The 13,800-nt window shown below is 43.6% G+C and overlaps 1 protein-coding gene across 1 annotated transcript in view; it reads right to left on the reverse strand.

Annotated features, from left to right (window-relative positions):
* LOC126175095 (sensory neuron membrane protein 1-like) overlaps positions 1-13,800 on the reverse strand; it is a 357,930-nt gene that overhangs the window by 23,406 nt on the left and 320,724 nt on the right. The window contains exon 6 of the mRNA XM_049921638.1: positions 13,267-13,430. Within this exon, the coding sequence (XP_049777595.1) occupies positions 13,267-13,430 (164 nt within the window). The remainder of the gene's footprint in view (positions 1-13,266; positions 13,431-13,800) is intronic.

Here is a 13,800-nt window from a genome sequence, read left to right on the forward strand (position 1 = left end):
GCCCCCAAGCGGTCCATTCGTGATCGGCGACCAGCTTGTGACTTCCACTTGCCATTTCTCCCTCACCCCCCCCCCCTCCCCACTCTCTGTAATAAAGTTACCTTATAGTAGATACACCGTTTGTTCCTTAGGTCGGTTGTGATACGGTAACCCAGAATCTGGATCACAGTGGCTACCACATCCTTCTACAACAATCATCAGCCATCGGATAAATCGTGCATTTGTTGGTGAAGAGAACTAGAGGCCTTCTTCTGCAGGTTCTTGTCCAAGCATTTGGTGCAGTATTTAGATCATGTCCGAACAACAAAAGCAGTTTGCTCAAAAGTGCTTTACACCAACACTTTATCTTCAATATTGTGTGGACTAAGATTCAAGGGGTGAAATAATAGGAAAAAATAGTAGAAAAAATTACGAAATTAAAAGAAAACAGTAAGAAAAGGCAGAAAAGAAAAGTAACGCTCCACTGTTCTGAGCTCAGACGGCTCGATAGCGACCGGCCGACCGCCGTATCATCCTAAGAAATGGCGTCACTTGAATGAGGTTTTGTGAGGCTTGGCGTCATCACACCGCTGTCCCAAGCGCACGCAGTTTTCCACATCCTTGGACCATTACTTATGATTCAAGTATGTCCTTATTGTCATGACAAGGCTGATAAAACCCCATTCCACTCTTCCCACCAACGAAAGTCCGCAACTCGTGGTCTATGAAAATATTCACACGGCTATTGGAATCGCGACTCAAGAAGATCGCACGTTACATCACATCCTGCGACCAGACTTCCCTAGGAGGCGACAACAACATCCGTACGGCCCTTTGCCGTTACAGAGACATGATAGCATTGGCGCATTATCAACGTCTCCCTGGCGCCTTGGCTTCACTGGACTTTAGCCAGGCTTTCGTCCGTGTTGACCACTTCTATTTACGGACAGTTCTGGAGCATATGGGATTTCCTGGCGGTATTGTCACTGTGGTTATGCGCCTGTTGAGTAGTGCAACCTCTAAAATCTTGTACCGTGGTCGCCTCACACCACCCCTGGTCATCGCACGATCTGTACGACAAGGCTGCCCCCTTTCCACGATTTTGTATGCTTTCGCCTTGGAACACCTGCTCCAGGGCATGTGCCAACGTTTGGAAGGTATGGCTGTGCACGGCCACCGTTTTTGTTGTACAGCCTACGCAGACGACATAGTACTATATCTGCGCAGTGAAGATGAAATACGAGCAGCACTGACATGGGTGGCGACTTACGGCGAAGCGTCAGGGAGCTGCCTCAATGTGTCAAAATCCAAGGTCCTGCACATTGGTGAGGGCTTGCCGGAGAAATGCGTTGCCCCCCTTAGTGTCGCCGCCACCATACGATGTCTTGGACTTGATTTCGCAGCAGATCTGCACCGCTCAGCGACTATCAATGGTAGAAGCTTGCTAAAGACAATCAGAGCAAATCTCGCAGATCACCGGCTACGAGCTCTCGACATTATCCAACGCGCGCAATACGTGAACATGAATCATGCTTCCCGTATACCACACGTGGCTCAAGTACTACCAGTCCCAAATCTCCTGGCCCGACGACTGTTGATGGCTTTCGGCTCCTTCGTCAGCTCGGGGATGTTATTCAAGGTGCAATATGAATCCCTTGCACTGCCACGAGATCGTGGCAGGGTGTGACTCATCCAGGTGCCGACCCGCGTCAAGGCACTATACGTCAGCTCCCAACTAAAACTTTGGCATTGTTGCCCGCAGAGCCTTACTAGCCTCCTGCTTCACAACTTTGCGCCGGCCTCCTTGTCTGCCACAGTACTGGTATCGTTCATTCCAACCCCCTTTTATTACATCCAACGATTTTTCCTGGAGTTCAGCTATGTCTACCGGTCCTTACCACTTACACGTTTGTACCTCACGAAAACAGTCTCCGAATTGTTACAACAGTGCCGCACCTCCAACCCCATCGAACGTACGTATCCACAATACGTGTGGCGACACATATGGAAGGCGATCCATGCGCGTTTTCTCGACTCAGACTTTCAATCAGCGTGGTATGTCACCGTGAATGGCAAACAAGTTAACCGAGATCGTCTACACCGCATCCATCTCGCCGATTCATCCCTCGGCACCCACTGTGGAGTGGATGACACGGATGGCCACCGGTTCCACTGTGGCACAGCGTTCGATGTCTGGACACTTGCGCGGCGAATTTTGGCGTTTCTTACTCGACAGACACCAGCTCAGATCGACGTCCACATGCTTTTGTCCCCCGATAAGACTTTCTACCCCTCTGCCAAAACTCACTCTGTGAATTGGATCTGTGGACGCACGATCCGCTATCTTTTTACTTCTGGCGACAAGTCTACGCTAGGATATTGGACTTATCTCAACGAACGACACTGCGTCCGGATCCGTAACCCACGCTATAAGCAATATTTTTCCAATTTCTTACGGAGCACCTACGATGACCCACCTCGTAGCTGGAATTTCCAAGTCCTGAGAAGCTGAAAACTGTATTAACCGAACCAAACTGAATAGATCTGCTATCCAGAACCCACTCCTACGCAATGAGAAGACACGTTTGGACGAGCTGGCCTGCTGTAGGCGGAGACACTTCAGGCACTCCTGTAAGAACTGGTCTTTAACTACAAGTCGCATGACGACTGCCTATCAAATAAAATAAAATAAAATAAAGAAAACTTTTCCTTATTTATTCCTCATAATTTCTTCTTAAAGGAAAATGAAATTTGATTTTGGCTTTGAGAATTTTTTTTTTTTTTTTTTTTTTGTTCCACAAGATTGGTTCTTCGCCATCAAGACGAAGGAGACTAATTTGTGTTTACTGGAAGGTGAAACCAGTACAAATGGAGTATTAAAAAAAAAGTGACAAGGGAGTGAGACTCCCGTCCAGGCGACCCTGGTTCGAGACCAGTATACACTACTATTTGTTTCCTTTTTTATCAAATGTCTCTTTCAATTTATAATTAATCATCAAAATTTCGCAAGGAATTGATTAAAAACAATTACAAGCCTCTATAAATAAAAAAAAGTGGCTAGCGTTGCTGCCTCTAGATCACGGGGTCTCATGTTCGATTCCCGGCCAGGCTGAGGATTTTTTCTGCCTGGGGACTAGGTGTTTGTTTTGTCCTCATCATATAATAATAATCATCATAACTCGTGACTGTGGCTGGACTGGACTGTGTAACAACTGGACTGTGTAAAAATTGAGACTTTTTTATGGGCACTGATGACCCCCATAAACCAAACGTCATCGCCACCAAGGAAAAATCCCTGGCAGCACCAGAATCTTGGTCTTCCAGAATCTTGGTCTTCCATGTGACAGACAGCTACGCTGACCACTCAGCTGTGGAGGTGAACGAATAAAAGGCAGTCTATACGAAAAGGTACATTTGTACTGATGTACTGATGAGCCACATGTTTACATACCTGTAAAAACAAAACCTTCTCCAGGGTGTAATTGAACACTGTGTCGCACCACCTAATGCATTGTAACACACTTGGAAGCCCCTTGGCTCCCTGTTTATAAGGAGGTCGAGCCATTGATGCTCAAGCTTGTCCCACTCTTGCATGGCATCAGTCCTGAGCTCATCCTGCGTTTGAAGGTGAGCGGGCTCCAATGACGATGTACTGCAATTTCAAAGTCTGAAGTTTCTCCAAATGGATTCATGTCAGCAGATGAAGTAGGCCATTCCATTCAGTTGGTTCCTGCCTCCTAAGGAAGGTTTCCAAGAGGTAGATACTGCGTGCTGGTTCAGTATCGCCTTGAAAGAGGAACCCTATCGCCGAAATATTGACTGTAGAGTGGACCATAAGCTGGAGGTGCTGCTTCTCGTCCAGTCTATGCCATTGTCTGTGAGTTAACGAACTTTCATATCTGGATTTCACTCTACCCCATCCCCACATCCTACTTTCACCTCAGGCCACTGGTCCAAGACCGTGTAACTTGAAGATTTGGGTTTCGACATCCATACGGACACTGAAGAGCCGAAGAAATTTAAGCCATTAAGGGGGTAAAATATTGAGTTAAACTTTTGAAAATAAATCACTATTAACGAACTGGTGAAGTAATTTTAAAGCTAAATTTATGGTAATTTATATTGGATTCTTTGTTGGATGCAAAAAAATACGTGTTTCACTGTTTTTGGAAATACAACTCATAAGGGAGTGAAATAGGGGATGAAAATTGTTAAAAAAATATTTCATTGTAGCCTATTAAAAAAGTTTTAATCCACGAAATTTTGCATTTCTCTTCTCGTTTAGATACAATGGCTCTGAGCACTATGGGACTTAACTTCTGAGGTCATCAGTCCCCTAGAACTTAGAAGTACTTAAACCTAACTAACCTAAGGACATCACACACATCCATGACCGAGGCAGGATTCGAACCTGCGACCGTAGTGTTTCGCGGTTCCAGACTGTAGCGCCTAGAACCGTACGGCCACCCCGTCCGGCGTTTAGATACAACGAAATGTGTGTTGAGGATGAATTTTTCTATGGAAATACGATCACAAGAACGCAGAAAGTGTGATTTCCAGAAACCTCCAACTCCAGCCAGAAGAACCTTTTTTTTTCTTTGTCAGAAGTACATTCGGAAAAGACCAAGCATACATGGCTTTAGCTTTAATTAGAACGAAAAGTTTAGAGGATGTTGCAATTTGTGAATAACGTAGAAATTCGATTAAAGAAAAACAGAAAAAAACAGATACGCACTTTACACGAGCAAAACAGCTAGCACTGAACTAGTCACGTGTAATTAATTGCATCCTTTTTTCAACAAATTTCAACACAGTGACTGTTGCACTCCACATGTTGTCACACTACCCATGTGGACACCTGTCTTTCTGCAAACGTGGACATTTCCTGACCGCAACCACGCCCCTTGCCGGTTCGATCCCGCAACGCCGCTAGTCACGTGGGAGGTGGGGGGGGGGGGGGGGGGCGGCGGCGGTCGAACCCTGCGTGGCTTTAAGTGTCGTCCCCCTAAACTGCCCGCTTCCAAACTCTCATCACGACAACTGGCACTGGCCAGATCGAGCAGCAATATCGTGGGGGCGATAAGTACGGTCTCCATCCGTCACCATCCTGCTGCTGTCGAATTCCGACACGAGCTCCTTTTCATACGAGGCATAACGTGGTCTTCTCACAAACAAATATCACTCAGATGCCATTCCTGAATGAGAAAACAGTTGCGTAATGTTTCGTGATGTACAGAAGGTATATACATCAACGAAATGTTGCATCATCCCAATACGACGTGCAGGTGTGTCCCTCTACCAATCGGAAGGTCACCTCTAACGTTGTCTGTAAACATACATACAAGCACACAGTTAACTTGCAGATACCTGCAAGTAGAACGATGTACTGGAATAGACAGTAGCATTTCAGACCGAAGTAAAGCACCAGCAGTGAAGCATTAGACACGTGTGCGGAACAGTTGAGTCACATTTCAATCCCAAGTACAGCATCAGTAGTGACGCATTAGAGCGAACATCAGTCAAGCCAGGAAGGACAGTCGCGATCAATGAGCGGATCTGCATTATCGCGTTACGCGCTTAGGTTTGTCCACCACAATAGTTGCACGACCTTTGTACTGGAGTCAAAGTGATGTGCTGCGGACACGAAATCGATTCCGACTGATAGGTAGTGAGGACTTACACCACACAGGACTTCCGCATTCAACAGGTACACAGGATGATTGATCGCTACGACTTTTGAGTCAAAGAAACCTTGATCAGAGTGCTACAGAACTGAATTTGGCGAATGGAGAGGCTACAGAACGTTACGTATCGCATCAGACTGTGTGAGACGATTGAATGACGCGCATCACATCGTTTACAGACGAAGCTCAGATCTGTTTGTACCCTGATAATCGCCAGAGAATATGTTTGGAGGCACCTCGACACTATCGAACGCCTCCAACACATTGTATCACATGTGTAGCACGTTGGCGGTGAAATAATGTTCTTGGGCGACATTACATCACGCCACCATAAATCTCTCGTGGTTGTTAAGGGCAAACTCACTGCTCTATTGTCCAGGGACGAGATAGTGATTCTGAGATCCTGTTGCCCACATTTTGGTGACAATTTCATCTTGGTGGAAGATAAATGGGGTGCTCATTGTGTTGTTCTACTGAAAAAGTACCTTCAGCACTCTAGGATTACCACAGTGGAGATGCCTGCCTATTCCCCAGACATGAACCCAATCGAACATGTGCTATTTTTGTACGCTGACAACGACCACGTACTCTGCGCAACTTTCGTAGACTCGCCTTTGGAGAGTGGGACAGTTTGGAAGAGGGCAGGCTTGATGACCTCATCGATCGTATGCCACGACGGATTCAAGCCTGCACTTACACCCATTACACGTTGTACATTAATTTGCAATGTGTCCAGATCCCGTAAAATTATATATATATATATATATATATATATATATATATATATATATATATATATATATGGACTGTGTATTGGATGACATTATATCAGTATTTACGTCGTAATAATAAGTATAGTTACTGCAAGTCGTATGTTTTTAGGTTAGATATTAAATCCACATATTAGCGGCACAAAATATTAATGTTGGCTAGCAGGTCAAGCAGTGTGGATGCATGGAAGAAAAACAGTTACTCTATATTGATAGATGCTATCCACCTATAGGTACAGCTGCGACTGTGCAGTTAACAGTAGGTAGTAAATTTTATGTCGTGCTTGTGGGAAGACTGTTCAGCACAGAGAAAAAACAACCAACACAGTTATGTGTGTACATGTTAAGCTACAACACACAAAAATATCTGCACTTACACTCCTTCCGCCAAGTACTTGCAAGTGTCACAGAGAATTTTTGTTTTCTGTGCTATGAATTGGCCAACGGTCTTGTCACACTGGTAACACTGTATCCCATCAGATCACCGAAGTTAAGCGCTGTTGGGCTGGGCTGCCACATGTATGTGTCACCGTACGTGTCTGCCAAGTGATGTTGGCAAGCAGGGTGCACTCAGCCCTAGTGACACCAATTGAGAAGCTACGTGACTAAGAAGTAGCGGCTCTGGTCACGAAAACTAACAGTGGCTGGGGAGGGGGAGGGGGGGGGCGGGGTGCTGATCACATGCCTCTCTATATCTGCATGCAGTGACGCCTTTCGGCAAAGGATGACATGGTGGTCGGTCGCTACCGTTAAACGTTAGGAGGCGTGTTCGGATGGAGTTTGAGCGGAGTGCTGAGAATTTCGAAATAAAGGTGTGCTGTACAACTTTTATTGCTGTGTGTAGATGCCATTACTGGTATCTATTTTTTGCAGTTCTGCTGGAAAGTTGATTACTTGCGCATCCGAGCATCCAGTACATTTCACGCCAATTCGACGTTTGCTGAATGCTCTCTATGGTGTAGCAATTTTAATGAGCAATAGTACTATACTGATTTTCATTGTTTTGATCATTTCCTCTAGCAATCTGAAATGCGTCTGTACATATGTTTCATCGTTAAGTGCGTGCACAACCATCTATGAACAGTTTGTGTGTGGGACGAGAGACAAGCGGCGCCATTGTCTGCGGTGTGTGTGTGTGTGTGTGTGTGTGTGTGTGTGTGCGTGGCTGCGTGTTTGTAGTGGCTAGTATCCCGGCAGCAGCTATCAGACCCTCATCTCGCGTGCCACTGCGGGTCACCTTGTCATCCACGCGTGTTACAGCCAGTGTAACGCTTCGTGAGCTGCCCCTGCCCTCATTGATGCTTTGTAGCAGCTAATCGATAGCTAAGGCTCTTTTCCCCTTTGCTTCCATTTTTTTGCGTTTACGGTCGCACTAGTACGCTAAAAATTACAGCAGGTCACGTACGCCCAGTCTGACAGCGAATATTATTAACTACTTGACAAAAAATTGTCTGCGACCTATCTAAGGAAAGCGCCTGTGTAAATCGGAGTATTCTCCCAGATAAACTGAGGCTTTACGGAACTGGTGCTACGGTCAACCAATGGATCATGTCATATGTAAGCAAACGCATGCGGATAGTAGTACTTCATATTTCAACCAATGGTTAGTCTTCTGAATGGGGAGAAATCACTTATGGGGTTCCACAGGGCTCATTCTTAGTTTCACTGTTGTTTCTCATATACGTTAACGAACTTCCATTCAATATTCAACAAGCAGGATTAATTCTTCCTCCAGATGACAATAGCATTGTCATTAATTCAAACATACATACAGCAACACAAGAAATAGTAAACCATTTTCTTAAAAGTATTGTTGAGTAATTTATGTGAATGGTTTCACTATCAGTTTCAGAAACACACAGTGTATTCGGTTCTACTCATCTTGAGGTACTACACCCATGATGAGTATAGTGCACTAGGGTGAAAACTTCAAAAATTTTGGAATTCCTAAAAAAATAAGTTCAGCCACAATTCGAATCATTGTGGAGTAAGACAAATCAATAAGTTAAAGCATTTGACTTATTTTCATCCAATAATATATATGGAATAATATCCTGGGGCAAATCATCTTTAAGAAAGAAAGTGTTCATCGCTCAAAAACATGACAAGGATAACACATGGTGCTCATCCACAACCATCTCATAGCAGTCTGCTTAAGGGGTTAGGCGTTTTGACTACTGCTTCATGGTTTATCTCCTGACGAATTTTATTGTAAAAAACCCACTATTCACCAAAAGGAACGATGATGTACACAATCACAATATAAAAAGAAAAAATTGATTCATTATTTCATATTACGGCTATCCTGGACACAACTGGCGGTCCACTATGCTAGCACCAAACTTTCTGATCACTTACCCAGTGATATAAAATGTCTGACAGATATCTAATTTAAATTTGACAACAAACTGAAATAATTTTTCCTTGACAATGCTTTTCCCTAAGAGAATTTTTATTTTTGTAATGTGTAAAGATGGTGGATAGGAACTACTAACCCGCATCTGCATTTAAGGGAAAAAAATTAAAATACCTTGCAGATGGTCAGAATGTGGTCATATTTACATATTATGAATGTCTAATGTTAATGTAAAATGACACGTTCCACATAATTTCGGAAGGGTGCAAATGATACACGGAAGATTAAACTAACTCATTAAAAAAATGAAGAAGTATGGAATCAAAATTTAAATAGCTGTTGTATCAGCTAATAATTGTTCTGCTCTGAAAACTTCATTCTCCCAGAGATCTAGGCGCTACTCTGGAGACCTATATCTAAATCAGTACTCTGCAAGCAATCGTAAAGTGTGTGGCCGATGTTACGTAGTGTACAGCTTTCATTTTCTCTCCTACCCCTTTCAGTTCGCGAATACGAGCCAAATTTTTCTCCATTTTGAAACGTGTCATTGACCTACCTGTATGTTGGAGGGAATTGTATGTTTCATGGCTCGTTTAGAAATAAATGGTCTTGCAATTTCGCGAGTCAGGCTCTTCATCTGCATAGTAACGTCCTCTTTCAAAGTCGTTACGTTCGCTGATTTTCCCATTTCCGGCCCGTACAATTTATAGACTGATTCCCCATTCGTTTCTGCTCCGCTTACATACTTTCCTTACCGCGTCACGTGCCTGCAACTTCACCACGTGGCATTCATTCTCAAGATTGGTACTGGTCCTAAAATTTTGCCTTCAAAATATTTTGGCCCTTAAGTGTATATATTGTAAAACAGCCATCAAAGTAATATAAGTAAAGAGAAATATTTGTCAAAATACGAAGTTTTTTAAGTACTCACTGTAAGATATTCTATGATTAATAGACATGCAATTTTATAACATGTTGCTGCATTCTATAAATACTAACCCCCCAAGTTTGAGTTCCCCTCCTCTCCCTCCCCCACCCCCACCCCCCTCCCAACAAAAGAAATCTTCCAGTGCTCAGTCTTCCGATTGGTTTGATGCAATCCGTGACTAGTTCCTCTCTTATGCCAACCTCTTCACTTCAGAGTAGTAATTGCACCCAACACCATCAAGTATTTGTTGGATGTATTCCCATCTCTGTCTTCCACTACAGTTTTTACCCCCTACAGCTGCCTCTGGTGCCATGGAGCAAATTCCTTGATGTCTTAACTGATGTCCTAACATCCTGTCCGTTCTTCTTGTCAGTGTTTATCCACATGTTCCTTTCTTCACCAGTTCTGCAGAAAATTTTCTCATTACTTGCCTTAGTAGTCCACGTAATTTTCAGCATCCTTCTGTAGCACCCTATCTCAAACGCTTCAACTCTCATCTTTTTCCGTTATCCTCACAGTCCATGATTCACTGCTACACAATGCTGTGCTCCAAATGTACAGTCTCGGAAATTTCATCTTCGTTTAAGGTGGTGCAATGGTTATCACACTGGACTTACATCTAGGAGGATCAAATCGTTCTGAGAACTCTGGGACTTAACATCTGAGGTCATCAGTCCCCTAGAACTTAGAACTACTTAAACCTAACTAACCTAAGAACATCACACATATCCATGCCCGAGACAGGATTCGAACCTGCGACTCTAGCGGTCGCGCGTTTCCAGACTGAAGCGCTTAGAACCGCTGGGCCACTGAGGCCGGCCATCTAGGAGGACGAAGATTCAATTCCGCATTCGGTCATCCCGGTTTAGGTTTCCCGTGATTCCCATAAATCGCTCCAGGCCAGTGCCGGGATGGTTCCTTTGCGATGACACCGCCGATTTCCTTCCCCACCCATCAAACAACGCGACCTCGCGCTGCATCTCTAATGACCTGGATGTCAATGGGACTTTGCACCCTAATCTTCGTCCCTTTTTTTCCTTTTCAATTTAACGCCTGTGTTTAATAACGGTACCCTTCTGTTGACTAGGAATGCCCGCTTTGCCTCTGTTGATCTGTTTTATGTCCTCTTTGGTTCGTCCGTCATGCGTTGTTTTCCCCTCCAAGGTAGCAGAATCCCTTAACATTCTCTATTCTCTGGTCACCGATTTTGACCTTATGTTTATCGCTAATCTCACTTCTGCTACATCTCATTACTTTCGTCTTTCTTCGATTTACTCTCAGTGCTCATTAAGTGTTCATTCCAATCGACAGGCCCTGCAGTTCTCACTCACTTTCACTAATGACTCCAATGTCATCACCGAATCTTTATATCCATTTCCCTAAGTCTTATTTCGTTATCAAGTACAACGTCTTAAGTCGTTGTTTGGTGACTTTACCTTTCCTAAACCGAAACTGATTGTCATCTAACTGATCCTTAATTTTTCTCTTGTATTCTTCTGTATAGCGTTCCTCGCAGCAGCTACGATTCGTGATCTGGTGAGCTGACTGTGTGATAATTTTCGCGCTTACCCGGAATGCTGTCGTTGGGATTGTATGGATGATATTTTTCAGAGATTCTGATGGTACGTCTTCAGTCTCAAAGATTCTACGCACTACCTCAAAAAGTCATTTGATTGCCGCTTCGCCCGCATCTCGTGGTCGTGCGGTAGCGTTCTCGCTTCCCACGCCCGGGTTCCCGGGTTCGATTCCCGGCGGGGTCAGGGATTTTCTCTGCCTCGTGATGGCTGGGTGTTGTGTGATGTCCTTAGGTTAGTTAGGTTTAAGTAGTTCTAAGTTCTAGGGGACTTATGACCACAGCAGTTGAGTCCCATAGTGCTCAGAGCCATTTTTTTTATTGCCGCTTCCGTCAATCATTTTAGAAACGTTGTCTATCCCTTACGTCTCATTTGGCTTCAAGCCTTCCAAAAATCTGTTAATATGTGACGGTAATACTGGGTCCCACATTTGTTTCATGTCGACTCACATTATTCACTTATTGTGAATTTAGAAGTGCTTAATGAACAAGTTTTTCCTTTTTGAAATTGCGTATAGCGGTAATCTTGTATACCGCAAAGGTACGTGAACTTGAGCGTTCCATTAATTCTGGGCATTAGATGTTACTATTATATGTGTGGTGTCTGTTCTTTCGGATATGTCCGAAAGAGCTGTAACATCTGCACGCCTTGTCGGAATTTCATGATATATCTTCACTGTGGATTCACTCTAGGGCCTTCTTCTTGCAGGGATCATGCTAAATACTGCGAGCAGTGATGATCGCACAGAAGTAGTGTGCGTCAAGTTGGGAATTTGGTTTTGATGGGAAGTGTGTCTGGATAGCCGAAGTGGTTAAGGTGACCGCACGCGTAAAGCGGGAAATCCGGGTTCGAGTCCTGATGCATCACAAATTCTCACTTGTCGCCATTTAATTATTTTCAATGTCCACATCCGGCTGATGTCGGTATTTCTCTTTCATCGCATCTAGGCATTATAGTTTCCAATCAGATTTGTGTTCTTTAAATGTCAACCTGGAAACGTCTTTTATATTACTGATTAACTTCTCATGGTTGGGATTCACAGTCATATGATATTCCTTAAATGACATCGTAGTCGCCGTTGACTGTATGAAATATTTATTGTTACGATTGCAATTTCGTCCCTAGGGCCATTTTCAAGTAACATTGCAAAAGTTACCTAAACACAAAAGAAATATAAAAGTGAAGCACAGGATGTATATACATAATTATTATTGTATCCCTTTGTTTGCGCTCATTGGCTTCGTTCTTATATTTCTCGTATAAATAACAATTTCGGTGTTGGTGTATAGACTTTTAATAGCATTTGAGGTTTGAGAGATAATCTTGTTCAGCCATGATATTTCACATAATTACTCTATTCACATTATGGAATGCTTTCTCAAAACCCACAAAAGCAAGAAACGTTTCCCTATTGAACTCTCATCTCTTTTCTATAACTTGTTGCAGTGTAAAGATATTGTCAATAGTTGATCGTCGTTTTGTAAAACCAAGTTGTTCATCCAATATTAACTTTTGCATGATATTTTATAAGTCTTGCATTGACGATATTGGCGTATAATTTAAAAGGCTGAATCCAGGAGACTTATACTGCGATAGTTGTTACATTTATTTTTACCACCCTTTTCAAAAAGTGATGTTATTTTGGCTCTCAGCTAAAGATTCCGGAGCTGTTTATTATATCATCTACATCGACTATAAAAAGTAACGGCCCTACAGCACTTCGTTGGTGTGCTCCGGAATTTACCTCTGTCTCTTTTGTTCAGTTAAGAGTGATGTGTACAGTTCTGTCTGAAAGGAAGCCTTGAATGCAGTCATAGATCCGGTTCTATACTCGGTATGCTTGTATTTTTTTCACTAATTCCTGTGGAGGGTCATTTATGTATGAGAGGAACAGTAGAAGACCAAAAATAGAGCCCTGTGGTACACTGTGTTCGACTTCATGAGATCCTCTACAGACTCCGGCTGGTGGACTCACTGAAGCACTCCCGGACGGAGATGGCGCCCGTGGCCAGGCAGCGCCCGTCGGGACAGGTGCAGGCGTTGGGCCCTCCGCGGCGTAGCAGGCTGCCTGAGGCCACGAACCGCAGACCGTGCACCCCAGACACCTCCTGCTCGCGCTCATACTCCGCGTGCATGGACCTGCAACACGGGGCACCACGGCCGAAATGTAGATGTGCAGCGTGACAAGTATCCAGTATCTCTGAAATGGCATGCAGTTTTAGCAAACCAGCACTGTAGTAAAATAACGGGACTTAAAACAGTTATCTGTATCATTCACGCTTCATTTACTACCGTGACGTATTAGGGCACTACACCATTATCTTTAAGTGATTACGGTAATACTTGAGAATTTTTATGGAGGATGTAGTCAGCTGTCTGTCTTAACTTTCATAGCTCTATAAAAATACTTATTCGTAAATTAAGGGTGTAAATACTCTAAACTCGTCATGGAAGGAATGAAAACCAACTGACACAAGTAGCTGTTTTAATTTATATCATTAACAGTTGC

Source organism: Schistocerca cancellata, chromosome 3 (assembly GCF_023864275.1).
Source record: "Schistocerca cancellata isolate TAMUIC-IGC-003103 chromosome 3, iqSchCanc2.1, whole genome shotgun sequence".
NCBI classification, from domain to species: Eukaryota; Metazoa; Arthropoda; class Insecta; order Orthoptera; family Acrididae; genus Schistocerca; species Schistocerca cancellata.